At 47.1% G+C, this 24,360-nt stretch overlaps 5 protein-coding genes across 7 annotated transcripts; 1 reads left to right on the forward strand and 4 right to left on the reverse strand.

The window, feature by feature from the left end:
* The first annotated feature begins 1,087 nt into the window (after positions 1 to 1,087).
* On the forward strand, positions 1,088 to 8,717 carry LOC112892190 (PH, RCC1 and FYVE domains-containing protein 1-like). Its single transcript, XM_025959317.1, has 9 exons — positions 1,088 to 1,416; positions 3,186 to 3,272; positions 3,370 to 3,459; positions 3,934 to 4,014; positions 4,190 to 4,384; positions 4,785 to 6,908; positions 7,367 to 7,513; positions 7,725 to 8,080; positions 8,182 to 8,717. Exons 1-9 carry the CDS (start codon positions 1,351 to 1,353, stop codon positions 8,312 to 8,314), a joined length of 3,279 nt encoding a protein of 1,092 aa, XP_025815102.1. The 5' UTR covers positions 1,088 to 1,350; the 3' UTR covers positions 8,315 to 8,717.
* Positions 8,718 to 9,385: 668 nt separating this feature from the next.
* On the reverse strand, positions 9,386 to 16,019 carry LOC112893338 (F-box protein At3g54460). 3 transcript variants are annotated; one of them, XM_025960607.1, is made up of 8 exons: positions 15,382 to 16,016; positions 11,519 to 14,047; positions 11,224 to 11,437; positions 10,922 to 11,140; positions 10,781 to 10,840; positions 10,241 to 10,371; positions 9,818 to 9,932; positions 9,386 to 9,731 (listed from the first exon to the last, which is right to left on the reverse strand). In XM_025960607.1, the coding sequence occupies exons 1-8, from the start codon at positions 15,801 to 15,803 to the stop codon at positions 9,603 to 9,605; spliced, it is 3,819 nt and encodes a 1,272-aa protein (XP_025816392.1). In that variant the 5' UTR covers positions 15,804 to 16,016; the 3' UTR covers positions 9,386 to 9,602. The 3 variants fall into 3 exon arrangements, with proteins under 3 accessions (XP_025816392.1, XP_025816394.1, XP_025816393.1); XM_025960609.1 differs by lacking the exon at positions 9,386 to 9,731 and having other exon boundaries at positions 9,843 to 9,982; positions 15,382 to 16,019; XM_025960608.1 differs by lacking the exon at positions 9,386 to 9,731 and having other exon boundaries at positions 9,888 to 10,029; positions 15,382 to 16,019.
* Positions 16,020 to 16,362: 343 nt separating this feature from the next.
* LOC112895202 (germin-like protein 1-4) lies at positions 16,363 to 17,331 on the reverse strand. Its single transcript, XM_025963124.1, has 2 exons — positions 17,100 to 17,331; positions 16,363 to 16,919 (listed from the first exon to the last, which is right to left on the reverse strand). Exons 1-2 carry the CDS (start codon positions 17,242 to 17,244, stop codon positions 16,363 to 16,365), a joined length of 702 nt encoding a protein of 233 aa, XP_025818909.1. The 5' UTR covers positions 17,245 to 17,331.
* Positions 17,332 to 18,250: 919 nt separating this feature from the next.
* On the reverse strand, positions 18,251 to 19,444 carry LOC112894779 (germin-like protein 1-3). Its single transcript, XM_025962588.1, has 2 exons — positions 19,206 to 19,444; positions 18,251 to 19,035 (listed from the first exon to the last, which is right to left on the reverse strand). Exons 1-2 carry the CDS (start codon positions 19,336 to 19,338, stop codon positions 18,494 to 18,496), a joined length of 675 nt encoding a protein of 224 aa, XP_025818373.1. The 5' UTR covers positions 19,339 to 19,444; the 3' UTR covers positions 18,251 to 18,493.
* A 3,711-nt stretch (positions 19,445 to 23,155) lies between these two features.
* On the reverse strand, positions 23,156 to 24,360 carry LOC112894530 (germin-like protein 1-3). The gene is made up of 2 exons (XM_025962280.1): positions 24,154 to 24,360; positions 23,156 to 23,926 (listed from the first exon to the last, which is right to left on the reverse strand). The coding sequence occupies exons 1-2, from the start codon at positions 24,284 to 24,286 to the stop codon at positions 23,385 to 23,387; spliced, it is 675 nt and encodes a 224-aa protein (XP_025818065.1). The 5' UTR covers positions 24,287 to 24,360; the 3' UTR covers positions 23,156 to 23,384.

The following is a 24,360-nucleotide window of genomic DNA, read 5'->3' on the forward strand; positions in this document are numbered from 1 at the left end:
TGCGGATCGGGCCCGGGGAGGGTGGCGATCGCGTCACGTCTGACAAGGCACGTGATGCCCCCCGGAAATTAGGCAGCCTGCACACACTACGTGCAGGAGCAGAAAACGAACAGAAAGGGCACGCACCTAGCGGATTAGTTAGCTCGTTGGGCTAAAAAAAAAGAGAAGGCCGCAAAAGCTGATAGCGATGTGATCCTTACTGCTAATGCTACGTACTCCACTTTGTAGCAGATGAATACGACGCTTGCAGTTGCAGCACTTAGCGTTAGCCGGCCAACCGGGCAGAATTACACCGTACTGGCACAGCAGAACCGGTGTCCTGTAGTACGGCAGCAGCAGTATGTGCTTGCCTATAGGATGGAGTTGCACGAGCACCTGCCGCGTGTTCTCCAGCGACTGGTACGAGTACCACACGGATGCCTGGGTTCGTTGCGCAGCAGCATCCTGCTCCTACTCCGTCCCCGTTTAGATTGCAAAACTTTATAACATTTGGAACTGTAGCGTTTTCGTTTGTATTTGATAAATTTTATCTAATTATGGACTAACTAGGCTTAAAAGATTCGTCTCGTGATGTACAATTAAACTGTGCAATTAGTTATTTTTTTTATATACATTTACTGCTCTATGCATGTGTTCCAAAATTGATGTGATGGAGAGAGAGTGTAAAAATTATAATATTTTGAGTGCATCTAAACAAGACCTTGGTTGCCACTAGGGCAAGTCTGTCACTGCAGCTGGGTCCCGCGGAGAGCCAGCCAGGGCATCATCTAGCTAGAGCCCCGAGCAGACGGTCAAATCGCCGTAACATTTACCGCCGTTGTCCCGTCCTCAGCCGTGCACTCGACTAGTGGCCGCGAGCCGAGCCGAACCAAATCATGAGGCCCAGCTCAAGCTCAACCAGAACCGAGACCCGCTCGCGAAACAAAATCAATGAAAAAAAGAAAAATAAATAAAAACAGGAAAAAGCTTCATTCCCCTCCCTCCCCTCCTCCCCGTTCCTCCTCTCTCCTGACTCCTCCGCGTCGCGATCTCTCTCCCCCCCTCCCTCCCTGCACTGCCAAACCCCTCGTCCCCCGCCCCGCCCCCGCCCCCGCCGCCGCCGCGCTCCGATCCGGAGCCCCCGAGGAGCCGCGGCGCGCCCCGAGCTCGTCGCCGCCCGCGAGGCCGCCGCGCCGCAGGTCGCGGCGAGCGAGCCCCCCCATTGCGGCGCGCCGTGCCCCGCCGCCCGTGGCGGTAGAGCGTGGGGGTCGAGGCCGACGGTCCGCCCGCGCGGGGCCGCGGGGTTTTGGGGGCCCGGGCGCGCGGCGGTGATGGGGCGCTGCCGGCGGCGGGGTTGATGCGGAGGCCGCCATGTCGGACGCCTCGTCGGATCTTGGCGGCATCCGGGCGGGGCCCGTGGAGCGCGACATCGAGCAGGTGCTTCCCGCTAATCCCGTCCCCGCGTACACGCCCCCGGGAGGATCAATTTCCCCCGCCCTTTTGCTTTTACCGTGGTGCAACTGAGATGCGATGCGGATGGGCGGTAGATACCGTGCTAACATGCTCTCCGCCTTGCGTGCCACCAAATTCCGGGCTACCTCGTGCTCTCTGCGCGACGAGGTGAAATGGTGCCTGATTCCGCCGGAATTCGTGGCCACACGTGTCGTAGCTTGCTGTTTTTTCTTTCCTGTGCGACAATAGAGCTCAGACTCGAGATTTCGGTTTGCCAGTGCTCGCTGCTCCTCTTCATCTGCTGAAATTCCGTGAGGGAGGAAGACGGTTGACTTGTTTGGTGTCTACTGGCTGTTTATCTGGTGTCTAGTTTCTGTGGCAGGGTTGGTACTAGTATACTTAAACATTCCCCAGCTTCTGGTGTTGGGCGTGGTTGAGTAGGGTGCTTTGGCGAACAGAGGATTCGGTGTGGGTGGACCATGACCTGGTGTAGTTCTTCAGCTCTAGTACATGCTTGCTTTTTCCTCTTGCTGTGCTGGCCTTGGTGCAATGCTTTGCTCATTCAGCTGCCGCCACCACATGGTGTTGAATTTGATGGATGTCGTGTTGGGTTTCCATGGTTTCGTGAAGAATGTTTGGGGATGGATGTCGTGGCTTTGTGTATTTCACAACTCCTGTGTATTATGAGAGAGATGGCTGACCACATGCCACGCATATGGGCAGTTTAAGCTGATTCTGCTACTGTAGTCCTATTTTTGGCACCAAGGAGGGTCATGCAGTGTAGGAGGTTTGGAATCAACTAATGATTGATTTGTTTTTTTATATACATGTTATGTCCAACATTCCGTTTGGGGCAAACTCATTAGACGTAGAGTGGAGATAAGGCTAGATCAGGTTGCTCAAAACATAACCAGTGTGCTACAACTGATTATGCGGACAAAATGACATTTCATTCTTTTCTTACTAATAATGCATTTCATGTTTTATGCTAATTAAGGGGCCACATTTGCCAAGTAGATACTGTGTAACAACTACTGAATGCACTGATCAACCCTGTTTAAACAACGAAATGCTTCATAAGCTCTCTTCCAAGCGCATCTGCCAAGATACCAATAATACAAGCAAGTCGAAACAAAAGCAATACAGGAAAAGGGTCATGCATGACTGAAAAATACCACAATATTACTGATATATACATATTAAATCAGCAAGCTCAGTGGTTGCAGTTACACTCATCACTACAGCACAACTAGCGTGATAGGGATTATTTGGGTTTTATTGTAAAGGAAATCAATAAAGAAAGGCACACACATCAGTCCTTCTTAGTGAAAAAGGTCAATCTGAAGAATAAACTGCATGACATTAGCTAATAGCAAAGGAAAAATCGTAGAATGCATTGGTTCTATTAAACAGTTAGCATGTTGGTACTTACCTTTGTATGTGTCTAGTATTTTGTTCTACTATTATTTCATTCATGGTATAGAACCAGTGATTTACCTCAGGTGAACATCAAGCCCCAAGCTTTTGTTATTCAGTTCGTACAAGACATCGCATTTGTTCCCTTTAGTGTCTTAAATTATTTGGAAGATAGGTTTATACAAACATACTTGGTCACGTAGAACATCTTGATGATTATCATTATTGTTTGTACTTTTGAAATTTGAAATATGGAAGTTGCATGCTCCTGGTTACTTATTTACTGTCCATATATTATTGACATGATATTTGAGGTTTGACAGCACCACTGTTTGCAGGCTATCACTGCTCTCAAGAAAGGTGCTTACTTGTTGAAGTATGGACGTAGAGGAAAGCCGAAGTTTTGTCCATTTAGGCTATCCAATGTGAGCCTTCTTTGCACCCTCCAACTTAACAGTGTTTTTGTTCCTGCACAATCCTCTGACATATATGGTGTATTTTATGCTTTTTTGGCTCCTTCAGGATGAATCTGTATTGATATGGTTCTCAGGGAAAGAAGAGAAACATTTGAGATTGAGTCATGTATCTAGGATAATTCCTGGACAGCGGACTGTAAGTTAACATTCCTAAGAGGCTAGACTAATACTTTCTAGCAGATGATTCTGTCTAGCTATTTCTTCCTATTATAAATTGCTTTTGTCACAGGCTTCATAGTAAAAAATATCTTGATTTTCCGTTGATGTTTGCTTTCCAACTCTTATGAATGCATATGTTTTTTAAACTTCTTAATTTTTCAAGTTGGTATGGAACTGTGGATAAATAACTTTGTGCAATGAAAAATGACTAGAACACCAAACTATAAACCAACACACATGGTCTAAAATTTCCTTGTGCATGCATATATGTTTTGCTACTTTTGACCCCTATAATAAAGGAGTTTACCTGCTGTAATCATGAATTCTCATGTCATGATGCGATTGAATTACATTTTTAATAAAAAAATATATTGGTCAGAAGTATTCCCTTTTTACATTGTGATGTTTTTTGGTGTCTAACTAACTGGATCTTTTTTCCTGGTTAATTCAGGCAATTTTTCAGAGGTATCCACGGCCTGAGAAGGAATGCCAATCTTTTTCTCTAATTTCACATGATAGGTCATTGGATATAGTAAGTTCTCCCTGGTTAATATTTTATGTTTCGTCTTTATTGTTCTATTGCTAAGTGCTAACATTGGTGTGTTGCTGTTCTTTTTCCCCTCTTTTTCTTTCTTGTTTAGTTTTTAGTGAAGTTTCATATTCATAATTCACATGGTGACATGCTTTGTTTTATTCAATAATATCAGATATGCAAAGATAAAGATGAAGCTGAAGTATGGTTTGCTGGGTTGAAAACATTGATTTCCCGTAGTCACCAAAGAAAATGGAGAACTGAATCTAGAAGTGATATCCTTTCCTCTGGTGCAACTAGTCCAAGGACTTACACACGGCGGAGTTCTCCTTTGAGTTCACCTTTCAGCAGCAACGACAGCATCCACAAGGTATTAATGTCTCTATTATCTGAAAATCCTATCTAGAAGACTAGGATAACATCAGAGTTTCACCCCTTAATTTTGCTGGCCAACCTCTTCATTGATAGAATAGAATCAAAGCTGTTTTCATGCATGTTCAATTCAGCATTTACTCCAATCAAATCATTGTGAAAGCACCCTGCTTTCACTGATGTGTCAGTTATAGCAGGAAAAGTTGAGGACAGAAATTTCTCGGCACTGTGGTGCAAAGCTAGAAAGGAGCGTTTTTTTGTTGAGGCATCAAATTACTAGTGTACTTAATTACTTTTATTGATCTCTCCTTCCCTTCAAATTACTTTGCATAATATATTATTTTTATGATATCGCCATTTGTTTTAGAAAATGATCTTTGCCAGTTGTCTCACATCAGGATGGCAGTGACAATTACCGACTCCGTACTCCATATGGGAGCCCACCGAAGAATGGATTGGAAAAGGCCTTTTCTGATGTCATGTTGTATGCAGTTCCTCCCAGGGGCTTTTTCCCATCAGATTCTAATGCCGGATCAGTCCATTCTATGTCTTCTGGACACTCGGATAACACAAATGGGCACCCTAGAAGCGTTCCAATGGATGCTTTCCGAGTCAGTTATTCAAGTGCTGTTAGTTCATCTAGTCATGGTTCTGGTCATGATGATGGAGATGCTTTAGGCGATGTGTTCATATGGGGAGAAGGAACCGGGGAAGGAATTCTTGGTGGTGGTAGTTCGAGAGTTGGAAGCTCCTCAGGTGCAAAAATGGATTGCCTTGTACCAAAACCATTAGAATTTGCTGTGCGACTTGATGTACAGAACATATCTTGTGGAGGAAGACATGCTGCACTTGTCACTAAACAAGGAGAGATTTACTCATGGGGTGAGGAATCAGGGGGACGGCTTGGTCATGGTGTCGATTGCGATGTATCACAGCCAAAACTCATTGATGCTCTTTCTCATATGAACATTGAGCTGGTAGCATGTGGTGAGTACCACACTTGTGCTGTTACACTATCCGGAGATCTTTACACATGGGGGGATGGCACCTTCAAATTTGGGCTTTTGGGTCATGGGAATGATGTAAGTCATTGGGTACCAAAGCGCGTGAATGGACCACTAGAGGGTATACATGTCTCATCAATTTCATGTGGACCTTGGCATACCGCACTAGTAACTTCTGCTGGACAGCTTTTCACATTTGGAGATGGATCTTTTGGGGTTCTGGGTCATGGAGATCGTGAAAGTATCTCAGTCCCCAGGGAAGTTGAATCCCTCAGAGGGCTACGCACGGTGAGGGCGGCTTGTGGTGTTTGGCACACTGCTGCAGTTGTGGAAGTTATGGCTGGGAATTCAAGTTCTAGCAATTGTTCTTCTGGTAAGATATTTACATGGGGTGATGGTGATAAAGGTCGCTTAGGTCATGGTGACAAGGAACCACGACTTGTCCCAACTTGTGTGGCTGCTTTGGTGGAGCCCAACTTTTGTCAGGTTGCTTGTGGGCATTGCTTGACAGTAGCCCTTACGACTTCTGGGCATGTGTATACAATGGGCAGTGCTGTCTATGGTCAACTTGGGAATGCGCAAACTGATGGTATGCTTCCTGTACGTGTTGAAGGGAAGCTGCACAAAAACTTTGTGGAGGAGATCTCATGTGGTGCTTATCATGTGGCTGTCTTAACATCTAGGACTGAGGTGTACACATGGGGCAAAGGTGCAAATGGCCGGTTAGGTCATGGTGATACTGATGATAGGAATACTCCCACATTGGTTGAAGCACTGAAAGATAAGCAAGTCAGAAGTGTTGTTTGTGGAATTAACTTCACTGCAGCAATATGCATTCACAAATGGGTATCTGGAGTTGACCAATCAATGTGCTCAGGCTGCCGTCAGCCATTCAACTTGAGGAGAAAACGTCATAATTGCTACAACTGTGCTCTAGTATTTTGCCATTCCTGCAGCAGTAAAAAATCTCTGAAGGCTTCATTAGCGCCAAATCCAAACAAGCCTTACCGCGTCTGCGATAGCTGCTACAGCAAACTGACAAAGGGACTTGAGACAGACATGCATTCTTCAGCAAAGCGGGCTGCTAGTGTACCAGGATTCAGTGATACAATTGAGGAGGATCTGGAAACAAGGTCAAATGCTCAACTATCAAGATTGTCTTCAATGGAATCTTTTAAGCATGTGGATAGCAGATATTCCAAGAAAAATAAGAAATTTGAATTTAATAGCACCCGTGTTTCCCCTGTGCCCAATGGAAGTTCACATTGGAGTGGGCTTAACATTTCAAGATCTTTCAATCCTGTATTTGGATCTTCAAAGAAGTTTTTCTCAGCATCAGTTCCTGGATCTAGAATTGTTTCTAGGGCAACATCACCTATTTCGAGAAGAGCAAGCCCTCCGCGATCCACAACACCGACACCTACTCTGGGTGGTCTAACGTCTCCAAGAGTTGTTGCCAATGATGGAAAGCCAACAAATGATGCACTGAGCCAAGAGGTTCTGAATTTGAGGTCCCAGGTACACATTATGCTCCACTTTTTTAGTGCTATTTGATAAATATTATTAATTTTTATATTTTTCTTTAAGTGGTTAGCATTTTAAATGTAGCAGAGTCGTAGCGAACATCGTGCTCGATTTCCAGCCTGATAAGACAGTAATCTTGTGTCGACAAACTGAACTTTCGATGTTGTGTTCTAAAAGATAGCTTAGTACGTTTTCTTTTTGTGCTTACCTCTGCAACCTTATGCTGTATATACATGTGCCTTTTTCTTCTGTAACAGTAACAAAGTATGCACATCCATTACTGCCTGATAGTAAATACTAGCATGGTCACAGTTCTAAACTCTATATGGATGGGCAAGCTAATGCCCTTATTGAGTTTCAATATTTCAGCCTCCTCCTCTTTAAACCTAATTAACATTGGAAAGAGAGGATTTGCTGCACAATTGTTCATGTAGTTTGCTCTTGACTTACAGGTGGAGAGTCTTACCAGGAAGTCTCAACTCCTTGAAGTGGAGCTGGAGAGAACTACCAAACAATTGAAGGAAGCTATTTCCATTGCTGGGGAGGAAACTGCAAAATGCAAGGCGGCAAAGGAAGTAATCAAGTCACTCACTGCACAGGTGATTTCAGTATTAGCATTTAGAGTAGATGCTTTTGAGCTGTGTTGTATATCCCATATTAACTAGCCCCTTATGTTAGTATGTTACAATCAGGATATGAAACTTGAATGAAGCTGTTTTGTTTAATTGAAAATCTGAATGTTTGAATAATTTTGCACAATTAAAGGCTACATGGCTACATCTAAGGGCCATTCCATTCTTTTTGCAACAGTTGAAGGGAATGGCGGAGAGATTACCTGGAGGAGCAGCCAAGAACAACAAACTGCCACCTCTTCCTGGAATTTCTATTCCAAATGACATTTCTTCTATGGGTACAGAGAGTTTGGGTAGCCCAAGTAGTTCCGGAGAACAAATCACAAATGGTCATAATGGATTGCTTGCTTCTAATGGACCAAGTTCTGTTAGGAATAAGGCGAGTCATGCAGAAGTTACCAAGAATGGAAGTAGGCTACCTGATGCTGAATCTTGCCACGATGCTGAATGGGTGGAGCAAGATGAACCAGGTGTATACATTACTCTCACCGCCTTACCTGGAGGTGCCAGAGATCTCAAGCGGGTTCGGTTCAGGTAGATGCATTTGAATCCTGCTCAGCTTTACATCATGTTCCTGTTGAATTCTCATTTTGTTCAGCTTGTAACTCGTTATTTCATTTTGTTTGTAAATATAGTCGGAAGAGATTCAGTGAGACACAAGCAGAACAATGGTGGCAGGAGAATCGGGCAAGGGTGTACCAGCAGTACAATGTCCGCGTGGTTGACAAATCAACCGCTAGTGTCGATAATGACATTGCATCTAACTGACATTAGATTGACCTGGAGAAACATACTTGATTACAGGCGGAGCTGAGGCCATGTACCCTACCTATGTGAAGTCTCTTGTCAGTCAAGCTCGGTTGCTAACGTGGCTACCATTTTACCTAGCCCCTTGTGACTCCTTGAGAAGAGGAGGTTTCCACACCCAGGGAAACAGGATGGAGGATTTTTTTTCTTCAGTTTTACATAATTCTTTACTCTTACCCCTTCTCTCTCTCTTTTTTTCTTTTTTCTTTTGTTGTGTGAAAAGTAGAGTGCTTGAGCAGAAGTAATGTAAATGCTTAGTAGCAGCAGGCTAATCTATCTTGTAAATGCATAAGCAAGCATCAATTTAGAATGTCTTGGAAATTTTCCGATATGATTGCAAAATGCAAGTGCAAATCTGAGCTAAGTGGCCGTGATCTGGGACGTTTGGTTTGAGATACTGCAGCTCAGATATTCTTCCTCTAATGTGTATTGGACGTTTTGATGGCTGCTCCCGTACATTTGGGCTCATAGGCAACAGGGGCGGATCCAGGACCCGGGCTGGGGGTGCTGCAGTCTGGGTGCAGCTCACAAAACTCCATTAACCTCCTCCATGTGGTATATAGTGAAAATTAGCCTACGTATATCCATTGGTGCAGCCCGGGCCCAACTCGATTTCTGGCTCCGCCCAAGTAGGCAAGGGTCCACTCGACGGGCCCAACTCGATCTTCTGTAGTTGCATTCACGGTTGCAGATATCGATTTTGTACGGAACGCCTGCAGGGTAAGAAGCGTGGTTGACGGAAAAGGGAGTGGACCCTTGCCACAAGCTTGCAAAAAACAAGATGGCTGTTGAACCCCAACTAATTATAACCGTTAGCTTCAACTTGTCCGAAAGGCATGTGTGATTAGCATTCCTCCACTGGACGAAAGCTCAACAATAGGCTCTTATACAGTTCAAAGACTCGCGTGCCCGCAATGCATGACTGACTGAAGCATAAGACATTACTGCTTGACGACAACCTTAAGGCATGCTCAAAATGTATGGCCGGCCTGACGCAACTGATGCAGATTTTATCACAGATCACGTCCAGTATTGTGCTGAGGCTTCCTGAATTGGAAACAGTGTTTAAAAAGGGAAGATCGTTATTTACAAGCCAAGCAAGTGATTCATAACAAAACTTGTTTGGAATCCAAGAATTCACTTGCAAGCAGTTATTATTTCTAGTGCAAGGGAATGATCAAAAGGAAGAAACAGAAGAATTTAGTTAGTCCTATCGCCAATCGATATGGGCGGCTGCTTTAGATCCTATCTACGCAAAGCTGAGTTGCGCCAGATAGCTGCATTCAGCAAAATCATGGAGGCTCCGATGAGGCCGGCCTCCTTCATTCTCAGTGCTGCTTGTTCCTTTATTCACCATTTTTCTGCAGGCACTAGAATCCTGCAGACAAAGAAAATACTCAAACATATGTAGGATTTGACAATAATTTAGCATCAAAATGTCATAAACATGTGATGCCCACAAACCTGCAGAAGTTTAAGCATTTGCTCTTCAATGGTACCACTCATTGCCAGAGTTTCGACCTGTATGGGACGTGTTGCCCCCATTCGATGCGCTCGACTAATAACTTGTTCCTCCATACTGATTACAGCAGAAAATAAAGTGTAATCATCAGTTACACATGAAGATGACTGTGGCAGCAACAAGAAATATCCTCGTCAAAAGTGTTGACTGCCAACTGCCAATACAAACGCAAAAATACAGTGTCTAAAATAGACGCAAGGCAACAAGACAAAAGTGCACAGAATCGACAGACAAATTTGCAGTTAACGTTTCATCAAGACCCAAAAGAATTTACCCTATGGAAACATCAAGATTGGTAAATATTGTGAAACTGATGTTAGCCACATCTCAAGTTATTTGAAGAAGTATCCGAACAATTAGATTACCTCCTATCCCATATTGGTTCCATCAGAAAAACATGGGTCACAAAACTCAAATCAAGCCCCAGTGCAGCAGTTCCATCCATGACTAAAGCCATACATGTTGGATCCTCTTGAAACTTCGTTAGTGCACTTCTCTGCATAGAATTGCAGCAACATTTAGATAACCCTCAAAATATTCCAGATATTTACCAAGGACAGTGTGACTTATTTTTTGCCAATGCAGCTATATTTTAACATGCAAAAGAGCGAGAGTAGTGGGAACTAGGAAGCGAGATACTAGAGTGGTTGTAGAAATCAGAAATTTAGCAGGAAGTAAAGGAAGGTGGTTACGTAGACTGGAAGGGACATAAGGAGCAAGATGAGAAATGTAAGATCTAGTTAACAAAAAAAAAAGTTGAAAACAAGGGAAAGGGCAAGTAGTTGCTTCACTTCTGCAAACACTAGACAGCGTGGAGTCAACAGGGATCACCAGGCTTGCCTCAGAAAAATACTTATACTTAGGTATAATTTACTGATTTAACAGCAAAAATTAGAAAACCATACCTTACTCCCTAAAGGCATTGGACTATACATTCCCGCATATGTTATTCCAGCAATAGTCAGCTGAACAGAAAGGAGATCAGCGGTCAACTAATTTAACAAAATTGTTAACAAAAAGCTGGAGTATAAGCATTTCAATCTAACCTGCTGCTCAATCACATGAATATGCTCTAGAAACTGGGAAAATATTATAACTTTGTCCAGCATTGCCTGTGGTTGACAAGATAGTGCATTAGCATGATCAACGCAATTGGTTATGTTATTCCCATGATTCATGTTTGTTTCTTGCAGACTTCTCAGCTTCTCAATCAAATACGCAACTTTGCTGCTAGATGTCGATTGCCAGTCAGGATCCCAATCATCCTACAGAAAATTAACAAAATTAAAACTTCTTTTCAAGACCACACAAAATAGATGAAAATGAATAAGATAGAACAAGTATAGACCTGCTTATATGAAGGCTGCAACTCAATTAGATCCTTGGGCACTGGCCATTTTGGGTTCGGATTTTCTGCCCTTGCAAGAGTCTTGGGAGACTCCATCTCATAATGATTGCCACAACCAGGTAATGTGCATTTTTCACTATCAAGAGCTACACAATCAAGGCACAAAAGATGTTGACAGGGTGTGATAACAGGCAATCGGCACCAAACTTTACACCTGAAAGCAATGTGATATTAGAATGAGGAAAATAATATGATATGCATGCAAATGATCTTATTTTACCAAAAGCTTCCATACCTGAAACAACTGGCACCATTTAAAAGAGCATATCTAATAAATTGATATTCATCTGAAGAAGGATCAAGGCCCTTCTGCACCAATGCATCCATCGTTTCCTGTATATCCTCACCTGCCTCGGCTACTTTGATATGCCCGGCAACACAGCAAGATAAACGGACATTCTTTATAGTAGCAGCACGGAATTTCCACTGCTTGGGGTTCAGAAGGGATTCTACATGAGAAGGGTCATTCCAATCAGCCATCAGTATATTTCGGCGAATAGTAACCACCAGTTCATTGTAACTTTTTGCGTGCCCCTCATTGAAGTCTAGGAAGGTAATCTTCTTCATGCAAGGAGGAATATTTTTCAGGTCTGCTTTTCTTGCACTAATCATCGTCCTCTGAAGCAGCTGCACAAGACGAACACGCCCCTCTTCCATTTGTGCCTCAAAAGGCCTATGGATTCCAGAGTCCCATGACTGGTAATTTTGACCGTAAACTTCATCATGAAGAAACTTAAGCATGGGGTGAAGATGAGCAACCTGACTAGTTGGTGTATTTGGTGTAGGTGTACCAGTTAATATCCACCTATTTGATGCAACCAAAGCGACAGCCATCTGTAATTTGTTTGTCAGGGCAAGGCTCGAACCTAATGTGTGCCCTTCATCCAGTACAACCCTGAACCAGTGGATCTGCTTTAGTGCACTTCTCTTCTGTGGACTCCATTCTGCACTTAGCCTGCTGAATGTAGTTATGACAATGTCATAGTCCCAAGCAAGGTTGTGAGCAGATGGCTTCTTGTGGTCTCCCCACACAAAAACATTAAGGGTGTCCGAGGACACATGACGCTGTATCTGTGTTGTCCAGTGGTCAATTAAGTTAGCAGGTACCACTATCAAGGTGGCCCTAGATAAATAGAACCTAGTTGAATCCAGTGGTTTTTCAAGAGCAACTCCAAGTGCTGCTGAATCAAAAGCTAAATCATCAAGCATAGAGGGATAGTACCACCGAGTTACACCTTTCTCAATCTTCCTGACAAGGCCAAATGCTTGAAATATCTTGTAGTATGGATGAGCACCCTTGCCTGTGGTTGCACGTGTATCTAGAACTGGGCGAGTCAAACCAACCAATTCCATCTCCAGAAGTTTCGAGGGAGAAAGTTTTGCTAACCATAACAAAGCCTTCTTGGCTTCTGAATTGATCATAGCAACATTATCTTTCAATATGTTTGTAAAAAATGACACATTTTCTTCATTTCCAGGCAAAGAGTTTTTCTTGTAAAATCCTGGCAAATAGGTAATGTTATTCTCAAAATCCCAGGCTTCCTCTGGGGCAGTGCATTTCTGTCGTGTAGGATCAGTGTTCATAGTGCAAAACCATGCTGTGGTAGAATCAAGATCTGTTTCATCCAATAACCTTCGCCACTTTCTGCAAGCATCACACTGAACCCAGGTCTCACTCAACTCAGAGGCGGTGCCTCTCTTCCTTTTATTGCCAACTGATCCATTACTGTATGCATCCATGAGGTTTTTCCTAACTTGTCTTGACTTTCTAGTGAACTTCAATACATGAGTAGCTGGTGTTGGATACACTTTGCTGTGCGATGACGATGGGGACTTCTCATTCGTAGCATGCAACTTGGTCTTAGTTGGATCAGGGCTCAATAACCTGCCTCTCTTTCTTGAAGATCTGGTACTGCAGACAGGATCATCATTACGCGACAGTCCACTTGAACATGGATCATCTGTTATTCCATCCTCTGCCAAAAGCTTTTTCGACACAGACGAAGAGCTGTTTCTATTAGAGGAGCAGCTGGGGCTTAATTCATAGTATCCATATTTTTTATCTGGCTTGTGCATGCACCAACTCACATCCACACCTTCTGGAGGGTACGCCAGTGTTCCATGCGTTTTCAGAATCAGAGAGAGTGTTGTTACTGTCTTCCCTAACCCAGGTTCATCACAAAACATACCTCCACGAAAATCATTTATGGTTGGAGCATTTCCAGTAAATACTTCACCGGAGATAACATTTATGTAGAAAGGAAAACCATCCTCAGTGCAGAAATCCTTGTACAGAGGATGTGCTAGAACTTGCGTGTTCTGCTCTCGCTTCAACATCCATTCGACAGCTGCCTCTTGATGAGGAAATAGCTTAAGCTTCATGCAAGGCATGACGGAGGCAGCAAGACTCCTTAGATGATGACAACTTGCTGCCACTCTTATCAAATCCCTGGGTTTAAGTAGAAACAGTACTTTATGCAATACATCATCAGGGACAGACCAAATACCCAGTCCCAGTGCTTCTGCATCTGGTATTACTCTTGTTGTCTGCATGCCCTTCTCCATCCTAACACCAGGTAGGGTTTTGAAGATTTCGTGCAGGTCAAATGACTTCTCGTTATTTGATATAGATGCTATCTGATGGTCCTCGCAACCAAGTACGTGACAATCAGTGCAGCTCCAAATGCAACGGTCATCACAATGTGGACCCTCACGAGAAGTCCAGTCGAAAGCAAGCAAAGATTTCCTAGCATCCCAGTTGCAACTGCCAGAAAAAAAGTAGATTAGTCTAGGAGGAAGGTGAACACACTGGCATAATGGATAGTTGTAGCATTGCGCAACTCTTAGGCTTGACAATAGGTCTTCTGAAGCAGAATAAATTGCACTTTGGAAATAGCAAATGAAAAATCCATAAACTTTATAATTGTAGTGAATTTCACTCAAATTTACAGGTGCATGGTTACCTACATAGGGGACAAAATCAAAATATTGAATAGGGACTTAATATTGAAAAATAAGCATTTCTATTAATGGCAGAGGCACTGACAGTAGTCATGCAGGGAGTGAAAATGCAACAAATTTGAAACCTATTACAAAGTTCCATCACATAGTCAGAAGGGAAGTTGAACAAATAGCCTTTTATAAGACCTGAAGGATCAGGGGCATTCTTGGAACTGACAGATCATTCTGTTTCACAATTGTTCCTGCCCTCCGAAAATTCCATCTGATTATATATACAAAATTATAAAGATAATAAATTCTGTACACTAGCTGGCTTAATCCATTCCGAGCCCATGCCCTCCTCTCAATTGCTATTGTCCCTAATACTCCCTAGTCCATGGAACATTCATCCCTCGCTTGCGCAACACTTCTGCTGGCGCCTCCACTGAAGGCAGGATCATCACCATAGCTTTGCGTAGCTGGAAAGGTTGTGGAGCCTACTGTACCACCTGTCTAACTATGTGTGCAACATTAAAACATGCTCAAAGTCCTCTGGTGCTCAATATAATCATCATGTGGCTTATGGCAGCAGATTAATCTAGGAAGCATCCACCACTAGTATTCAATTGTTACTTCAGGTACTCATGCATTGTCATCTTCGTTCATATTTTGGAGGCAAGCATTTAAGTCATGATTAAATCCCCTCTGCACTTTTTTATTCTTATTCCTAGCCTCCTAGGAACAGGTCTCCAAATTTCAACCATGAGTTGTTGAGAAAACATAGGTCCAGAACTCTTGATCTGGAAACCTGTAGTGATGTATATGCACTTGGCTAGCAATTGCGGCTTACAGAAAGTCCCAGAAAGGAAAGAGAGAAGAAGATGGAGCAGGATTTAAAATTATTTTCCTAAGAAAAAGGGATCGCAACTCTAATATCTTCAGACTAAATAGTACATCAAATTTGCACATCAGAGTGTAACGTCCACAAAGCTCCATCCAAATGACAATAGTATTATTGAACCCTTACGCCCTCAAAGCTCCAAACTTCGTCGCAGGAGCCTGGCGCAGCCACATGCCGCCCTGTACCCAGAGACTGCAATATCGGGCGACAAAATTCCACCGCTACAAAAGGACGAGGCGCTAATAACCGATACGCACCTGACATGCTTGAAGAGCGCGGCGGCAGCGGTGCGGGAGCGCGGAAACTGCCACCCGGACCATGCGGCGACGGGCAGGTAGACGTCAATTAGCACCACCGCCCTCGCCTCCACCGGCGCGTCGTCCCCTTCCCCCGCCCTCCTCGTCACGACGCGCAGCAGCGTGCCCTCTACCTCCACGCACCGGCTCGCCACGAGCGTCCTGAGCAGGCGCACGACGCTGACGCCGCCGGCGGACGCCCTCCACTTCGACCGCGGCGGGGGCCCGTCGTCGGGGAGCGGCGCGAGGGGAATGGCCCCGCAGGCGGAGAGGGTGCACGGGGAGAGCGGCGGGATGGACGCGGCCCCTGCCCCGTCCACGGACAGGACGGCGCGGAGGTAGCCGCCGAGCTTGCGGCGCGCGGCCGCGGCGGCGTCGGCCATTGCGAGCGGGCTAGGGTTACGGCTCGCCCTCCACCATGGAGATAGAGAGGTGCAGGCCTCGCTGCGCTGCCGCCTCAGTGGCCGCGGGATTCGTTGGGAGTGCTCGGAATTGGAGCGGAGACTGGGGGCGTGACGGAGGCGACGAGGACGAGGAGGAGAGGAAGGGGGAAGGGGGAGGACGGCCGGGATGCGATGCGATGCGATGCGATTGGCGGAGGCGGGCGTAAGCGTAACTACCGGGCAAGATGCCGCACTTCCGCTCGTGGAGATATTGTGGGCTGCTTTTTCCTTTGTTGGCGATCTATGGGCTTTTGATTGAATCGGTGGGAGCTTTTGGCTGGGCCGACTTCTGCACAGCTGTGGGCCCTGTCGGTTAACCGATGCATAATCTTCAATGAACAATTCGTGTGGTACAATGAACCAACGAGAGAGTATGCAAAGTTGCACATATGGAGAGTACTGCACCAAACACCAACTAAAGTGCGTAGTAGGAGTATAAAGCAAATGGAAAGCGTCAGATTTATTAGGGCGCCGTTATCGCACGATCACGTACTATGCCCTACTTGGGCGTGAACTTGGACCTGATGCTCTCCACCACCCCGGCGTCGGTCCGGAACGCCCGCGCCAGCACGTCCGTCGGCACCGCCGGCGCGGCGCCGAACAGCGCCGCGGCGGCCGCCTGCGTGCCGGGCAGCTGGCTGTTGAACGCCGAGACGGCCACGGCGGGCGCCGGCCCGACGCTGCGCTGGAAGTGCACGAGGCCGCGCGGGAACACGAACACCTCGCCGCCGGAGACGGTGCGGGTGAGGAGCCGGCTCGGCGCCGCCGCGGTGACGAAGCCAACCTCCAGGGTGCCCTCCACGACGAAGAGGATCTCGGTGGCGCGCGGGTGCGCGTGCGGCGGGTTCACGCCGCCCCACGGCGCGTAGTCGGTCCGCGCCATGGACACGCCCAGGGTGTTGAGCCCCGGGAGCGTCTCCACGTCCGCCGCCGTCACCGCCGACCCCGCCGCGTTGCCGGTGTACACGTCGGCGGCCTTGGCCAGCCCGCCGAAGAAGAAGTCGTCCGCCGTCACGTTCGCCTCGCGCTTGCAGGGGAACCCGTTCACCCGCAGCGCTGCATGCATTGCACGCGCGTGTGATCAGTTCGCATCGATCAGCATATATAGTTGTTACGGTGTTCGTTAATTTGCATGCTGCGCTGGTGAGCAGAAGTTAATTATACTGCGGCTGCACCTGCACGAAAGAAATACAGCATGGTATACGCGTGATAATAATATGGTGATGGATCACTCACGGCCCTGAAGGGATTTGTAGTCGGCGACGCAGATGTCCTGGAGCATGTCGGGGTCGCCGGCGACGACGACCAGCGGTGGTGCGGCGAGCGCCAGGAGGACGGCGCAGGCGGCGAGGAGAACGGTGGTGAGCTTGTTGGGTGCCATGGTTCTCGTGATGGTTGGTTGGTCCTAGCTGATCGGAGCTGTGTAGTACTCCGTACGAGTGAGCTGTAGGTAGTTAAGCACTTAAGGATGGAGCTAGCTTTCGGTTTGATGCAAATAAAAGATGGCTGGGGGCTAGTGTATTTATAGAGATAGCCTCGACTTAACAGAGACGTGACCGATGTATGTGTACGTGCCTAGGTGATGTGAGAGTTGGGAGAGCGAGCGAGTAGTGTTGTGTTACTTCTTCACGTCAAGCATCAATTTAATCCAAATATCGAGTTGATACTTAATAATTGATCCCCGGTTCGTACCTGGCATGCATTTCTCTAATAACTTGTACGCTTTCTTTTCAATTCTTTGCACGTCCACATATTTCGCTGTGCAGGCATTTGCGTGACTCAAGGTACGTGAAATAGACATATATAAACATAAGTGGTTTTATGAGATCAACCATAAAAGTAGACGAATCCATCAAACATTGCTTCATCAGTTTCATATTAATTTTCCAAGTGTTTGATTGAATCCAAATTATTTTTCAGTAAGCGTCCTTAGGGCCAAATAATTGTTTTTATTGCAAACACGATTTCAAAAACTATTTTGGAGAAATTTCTTTTGTTTTCTTGGTAAATTACCCCCACGATAACTATTTTAGACCTACAACACATATTGAGGAGTTTGTACCTGCACGTTTGAGAATAAATTTGACGAAGGCTGTACAAGCAGTGAAGCACAAATCGGAAAAAAATGATTAGCAAGGTAGGAGGAGTCCGGCTGGCTCAAAATTTTGACGATGCCCAATTCTGACGTATGCATGATGACTGATCATCGTTGCAAGCGTATTATCGTACCTTTTCTTCTATATTTATACAAAGATGTATTCGTCAACGAATATATAGTATCGTAGGCTAATTTTACAAGAACTTGCAAACAAATTGTGAAGTATTATTATTAAGGAACCGTTTACCGGTTTTTCAGATGAATATTATGAAAAAAAAACCAACAATAATAACAGAGACAATCGGGGCATTCATTTTCTAGAGTTGATGAGTAGTATATACCACACCTTACACAAATGGTTCACGCCGAAATAGAAAAGCAACAACAGTGAAGTGTCGAGGCCCCCCATGAGGGCCAGGCCATGCATGCATGACCGCACACGAAACGATCCAACCAATTATATTTTGACTTTATTAAATTCCACAACTTGTCGGAACGAAATCACCACCTCTGCTTGGCAGCATGCGCGTGCCTACATGGGCGGGAACTTGGACTTGATGGCCTCCACGAGGCCGGCGTCGATCTGGAACGCCCTGGCCAGCACGTCGGTGGGCGCCGCCGGCGAGGCGCCGAAGAGGGTCTGGGCGACGGCCTGCGTGCCCGGCAGCTGGCTGTTGAAGGCCGAGATGACCGCGGCGGGGGTGCCGCCGTTGTTCCTCTGGTAGTGGACGAGGCCGCGCGGGAAGACGAAGACCTCGCCCCTGCATACGGTGCGGGCGAAGAGCCTGTTGGCGGTGGTGACGAACCCCACGTCGAGGGAGCCCTGGAGGACGAAGATGATCTCGGTGGCGCGGGGGTGGGTGTGCGGTGGGTTCACGCCCCACGGCGCGAAGTCGATCCGCGCCATGGACACGCCCAGGGTGTTGAGCCCCGGGAGCCTCTCCACGTTCGCCGCCGTCACCGCCGACCCCACCGCGTTGCCCGTGTTGCCGGGCTTCGCCAGCAGGACGGAGATGAAGTCGTTCGCCGTCACGTTCTCGTGCCTCTTGCACGGGAATCCGTTCAGCCTCAGTGCTGCCGATCGACACATGCATGCAGATCAGAATACATGATGAGCACATCCGTTCACCTTTGTCGACCATACATTGCGCGCAACGCATGACATGTTAAAATATTATTCGTCCCAAGTATTAGTCGTTGCAAGTGTGAAATGCACAGTAGTAGTGAATGCAGAGGTGACTTACGGCCCTTGAGGGAATGGTAGTCAGCGACGCAGACGTCCTGGAGCGTGTCGGGGTCGCCGGCGACGACCACCAGCGGTGCGGCGAGCGCCAGGAGGGCGGCGAGGAGAATGGCGGCCGGGAGCTTGTGCGCCATGGTTTTCTCTTGATGATCGCTTGGTCCTAGCAAGGCTCCTAGCTACTAGCAGCTAGCTAGTTAGCTGCGTGTACTACTACGAGTAAGCTGATCGATGGGTGTGAACTGTCGGGCTGTTGGCTGCTAAGCATGTAAGGATGGCCGGTATTTATAGATGGCCGCGGCGCTGGTTTCGCGATCACCATGACCACTCATGCGCTCTTATCAACTACCTTCAGGTAGTTAGAGTGGGGCCGCAAATACTCTTCTAGAACATTCTAGAAATCTGCCGTTCTCTGATACCTGAGGGTAATCGATCTTATATCGTCACTGATCAATGGTCCTAACATTCTGGACGGGCTCGTGTTGAACGGCTGGTTCTGACGCACGATTATTAGCACCATTACTGTGCGCTCGATATGTATAGGCATCGTCGTACTAGTTGGTCAGCTACTACACGGTCCAAACTTACACGCATGCGGATCGAATTGAATGATTTATACCCATGCCTTGCTGTATATTAGCGCTTTGATCTTGGCATCTTCTACCGGCCGTGTTAATTAGACAGAGGGTACTAGAATCTGCATTTTTGCCGACGTTAGTTACAAACTTTCTTTATTACTTTTCTACTCCAATGGCTGACGGTGTTTAGGTGTAGCACATCAATTTGCTGAGCGTAATGATGATTTCCCCACCAGCTAGCTATTGCCGACCAACCTTTCCTGACAACAGAGGACAAAAAGACTATCCTACCTTCGGCCACTTCACAGTAACCACTCAGCAATGCCTTTAACTCGTGAGGCGTCTGAAGCAACTCATTTTTCAAGAAGCGTCCATAGCGACTAATTTCTTTGTTTTAGACCGGCTTAACTGTCATCAATCAGAGATTGCTCTTCTCCCCCGTCTTTCGTCTATCAGTCACGTGATTCAAACTCTGCCAAGTAGTAGTAACAGACTAGCTTAAAGTTTACATCAATAATATATATCCGTGCCACCATCCAAACTCCAAAGATTATTGAGGTTGCCTAATGGTTAGGACGCTTAGCCAATGCAATCATGTGCTCAACTATACTACTAAATGCAAGAACGTCGTCGGTTCATAATTTATGCACGGGTCCTATAGATAGGCACTGACGACTCGTGCAGCCTGCAGGTAAGGACAGCTAATACTAATGGAAGAGAGCGGAAATGCATTTTTGCGATGAAAAAGAAAAGCTTGTACCCATCTTTTTCTAGGACTCTCTTACCATTGGATTAATTAAACTCCCGATAGTTTAGATTCCTAAAGCATCTACAAATATGACAAAACAGAAGGTGTGTAACCGCTTGGGGTACAATATATAGACCAAACTGCATGTTCAAATCACCATACATATAGTTTTCGAAGAACCAAATCGCCACATATAGTAGCAAAAGGCCATGGCTTGTCTGATGAAAAGTAAGAAATATTACAGATGATATACTGCATGAAACCAGACCCTCCCTACCAACCAGGCAAAAGATAGAAAATTGCATGAAGAAACATACTGCATGTTGAGCAAACAGAGTTACAGCAAGAGCAGATTCAGATTTTTGAATTGCTATGCCATACTAGTGATGATATTCATTATCAGTCACATAACCATGCCTAGTTTTACTGCTGCTTGGGTCCATCCATGACTAGATTTCCGAGGATTCGAACGGCCAATACATGAATGCACAGAACGACATGAACTAGTATTCAGCTGTCTGAACATGTTGGAATGGGCGATGAGCTCTCGTCGCGCCTAGAAATTGCAGCAAATGCACAATCGATCATCGATGTCGTTGCAGATGGGTTTCTCAAAAAAAGAAAAAAATGATGTCCTTGGTTTAGTGAATCTGCTGAATTTCATTCTCCGTCTTACTCCTTAGTTTTCTGAATCTGCTGGTTTTCCTGACGAGTACTACATGAGTTCTATGTCTGAAAGTTTACGTCTCCGTCGCCTAGCACCCACTCTGCTCTGCTCGCTCTGCCGTCAGACATCCCCAGTCCAGCCCAGGCTACAACGCAAGAGCAAGAGCTCGCCCAGGCTAGCTGACTCGCTGACATGTATATAGAGGATCCGTCACCGTCTCAGGGCACCTAGCTCCGATCCCGACGCGCCGGCGCCGGCGCCACCGCACCGGCATCTCTGTTGGATCTTGGACCGTAAGCGGCGCTGACGGGCAGCCGGAGGAATTGAGGAACGGCTGAAGCTAGCTTGGGCCGTAAGCCGTCGACGGAGGCTCGCGCTGGAGGCGGGGCCTAGCAGAGGCCGGCGGCGGCAGCGCGGGCTGCTCTGCCAGCTCCGCAGGAGCTTGGACCAGCGGCGCGCGTGGGGAGACGGAGGAACGGCTAGGGCGTAGGAGAGCGAATATCGATGGGGATCGCGCGGAGCGCACGAAGACACGGTGCCGCCGGCGTCGGTGCTAGTAGAGGTCGCCGGCGCCCGGCGGTAGCCAGTGCGGCCTCGTCGGCTCCTTCGCCGCCGTCCCGCAACATTTGCAAAGCACCCCCTGATTTGGATCTCCAAACTAGGGGTCCTTTTGTAAAATTCGGAATCTAGTATTTGCAAATTACCTCTGATTTGGATCGCAATCCGATACAGAGGTATTTTTGTAAAATACCGGATGAAACATTTTCAAAAAACCTCTAGTTTGGAATACTTTTAAAAGGGATACTTTTGTAAATTTAGGGATACTTTTGTAAATTTCAGGATCAAACATTTTTAAAAGGGCCCCTGCTTCAGGAGTCTTGATGCCCGCCAGCCCACCGGCGTCCGCCGCCGCCGCCACCGTCGTCCTCCATACCTTCTGTTCTAGCCGGAAGCGCATAGAGCCATACTTCAATCAGACCTTGCCCTAGCACGAGATCCCCATTCCTGTACACTGCTCCAGCGGCAATACGCGCGCGCAGATCGCAGCGCCACCCGCGCCGATCGACCAGAAGCGCCTCCGGGCGCTTGAGCGCACTCCGACGGGCACGCTAGCGCCGTTTTCTCCCGGAGCGCGGCAGCCTACGCGGCCGTCATCTCCATTCGTGGGACCCTTCGCCGCAACCGCGCACCTGCCCGGTGCTGCGATCGTGGCTGCTGGCTCCGCCATGGCGCCCATGAGAGGTGGAACGAACAGAGCTTGCCCCGCAAAATGTTTGTTTTTCCATCTCTCCGTCCGCAAAGTGAAGGTGGTACACCATCAGCTTGAAATTCAGTCATGCTCTGAATATCTACGACTGGATCCTTGGTGGTTTGGGTTGAGCCACTTTCGGCTGTGCCGTTAACGTTGTTGCTCTCTGATGGAGGCTGTACAAACTCAATCAGAGAAGCAGAAATCAAAAGGTGACTAACTAAGAGCCTGTTTGGATCCAACGGAAAGAGAAAGAGAAAGTGCAAAACTTTTGCTTTTTTGTATTTTTTTACACTTTTGGATCCAAACACTCCAAAGGGCAAAAGGGCAAATGCTACCGTAATTTTGCTAATTATGGATTAATTAGGCTTAATAGATTCGTCTCGTCATTTAGTCCTCATCTATGTAATTAGTTTTTTAATTAAACTATATTTAATACTTCTAATTAGCGTCCAAACATCTGATGTGACAGGAGAAAAATTTGCCATTTGCTCTTTTGCCATTTGGGGGTGGATCCAAACAGGCCCTAAACAAGTAGGAGGAACCTGGCTTGCTCACAATTTTTACGATGCCAAATTCCTGATGAGGGGCAATGGTGTTTGCATTGCATGATGACTGATTCACCCTTAGGTTCCAACGACGACGACTAATTTACAAGGATTATGACAGGTCTCGGCGACCCATTGACAGGTTTATCGATGAATATGAGCTGTGCCAAAAGAAGCATCATCTATATATAATAGAGAGACAATGACAGATACATACCACCTTACACAAAGAGTGGTTCGTGCAGAAGTTGAAAAGCAGCAACAGTGAAGTGTCGAGGCCATGCATGAGCATGACACACGAAACAACCCAACGTAGTAACCAGTTGACTTTATTATTACAGCATACAACGTGATGATGCATGTACTGATGCTAGCCAGCGTGCCGTGTGCCTGCTACATGGGCGGGAACTTGGACTTGATGGCCTCCACGAGGCCGGCGTCTATCTGGAACGCCCTGGCCAGCACGTCGGTGGGCGCCGCCGGCGAGGCGCCGAAGAGGGTCTGGGCGACGGCCTGCGTGCCCGGCAGCTGGCTGTTGAAGGCCGAGATGACCGCGGCGGGGGTGCCGCCGTTGTTCCTCTGGTAGTGGACGAGGCCGCGCGGGAAGACGAAGACCTCGCCCCTGCATACGGTGCGGGCGAAGAGCCTGTTGGCGGTGGTGACGAACCCCACGTCGAGGGAGCCCTGGAGGACGAAGATGATCTCTGTGGCGCGCGGGTGCGTGTGCGGCGGGTTCACGCCCCAGGGCGCGAAGTCGATCCGCGCCATGGAGACGCCCAGGGTGTTGATCCCCGGGAGCCTCTCCACGTTCGCCGCAGTCACCGCCGACCCCGCCGCGTTGCCGGTGTCGCCGGGGCTCGCCAGCAGGCCGGAGAAGAAGTCGTCGGCCGTCACGTTCTCCGGCCTCTTGCACGGGAACCCGTTCAGCCTCAGAGCTGCGTGCGCCCGGCCGGGCAGTTTGATACACGAGCTTATATTAAGCACATTCTTCAATTCATTCATGTCTATGGATCGATCGATCATACGCGCATGCAGGGTATATACACAATGTCGTTGTTGGGCATATATGTGTACAGCAGTAGCTGTTGGTGAAACAATGAACAGGCCGGGTGTTTCATCATACATGTATACGACATATAGCTAGAAACGGTCGGTCACTTACGGCCGTTGAGGGATTTGTATTCGGCGACGCAGATGTCCTGGAGCATGTCGGGGTCGCCGGCGAGTGAGGGCGCGGCGAGGGCAAGCAGGACGGCGGCGAGGAGGGGAAGGGCGGGGAGCTTGCTGTTGGCCATAACTAGCTGTGGGTAGTTACGAGCAAAGCAAGCAAGCAAGAGTAGTGTAGTGTAGCTGCTGGGTTGGTCTTGGT

Source organism: Panicum hallii, chromosome 5, assembly GCF_002211085.1.
Source record: "Panicum hallii strain FIL2 chromosome 5, PHallii_v3.1, whole genome shotgun sequence".
NCBI lineage: Eukaryota > Viridiplantae > Streptophyta > Magnoliopsida > Poales > Poaceae > Panicum > Panicum hallii.

Coding starts and splice junctions, on each gene's coding strand:
- LOC112892190 (XM_025959317.1), top strand. CDS start 1,351: ATGTCGGACGCCTCGTCGGATCTTGGCGGCATCCGGGCGGGGCCCGTG. Junction 3,460..3,933: donor TAATTCCTGGACAGCGGACT/GTAAGTTAACAT, acceptor TGGTTAATTCAG/GCAATTTTTCAGAGGTATCC. Junction 7,514..7,724: donor TCAAGTCACTCACTGCACAG/GTGATTTCAGTA, acceptor TTTTTGCAACAG/TTGAAGGGAATGGCGGAGAG.
- LOC112893338 (XM_025960607.1), bottom strand. CDS start 15,803: ATGGCCGACGCCGCCGCGGCCGCGCGCCGCAAGCTCGGCGGCTACCTC. Junction 14,048..15,381: donor GCGCTCTTCAAGCATGTCAG/GTGCGTATCGGT, acceptor TTTTTCTGGCAG/TTGCAACTGGGATGCTAGGA. Junction 9,732..9,817: donor AAATGCTTAAACTTCTGCAG/GTTTGTGGGCAT, acceptor CTTTGTCTGCAG/GATTCTAGTGCCTGCAGAAA.
- LOC112895202 (XM_025963124.1), bottom strand. CDS start 17,244: ATGGCACCCAACAAGCTCACCACCGTTCTCCTCGCCGCCTGCGCCGTC. Junction 16,920..17,099: donor CTACAAATCCCTTCAGGGCC/GTGAGTGATCCA, acceptor CAATGCATGCAG/CGCTGCGGGTGAACGGGTTC.
- LOC112894779 (XM_025962588.1), bottom strand. CDS start 19,338: ATGGCGCACAAGCTCCCGGCCGCCATTCTCCTCGCCGCCCTCCTGGCG. Junction 19,036..19,205: donor CTACCATTCCCTCAAGGGCC/GTAAGTCACCTC, acceptor GTCGATCGGCAG/CACTGAGGCTGAACGGATTC.
- LOC112894530 (XM_025962280.1), bottom strand. CDS start 24,286: ATGGCCAACAGCAAGCTCCCCGCCCTTCCCCTCCTCGCCGCCGTCCTG. Junction 23,927..24,153: donor ATACAAATCCCTCAACGGCC/GTAAGTGACCGA, acceptor GGGCGCACGCAG/CTCTGAGGCTGAACGGGTTC.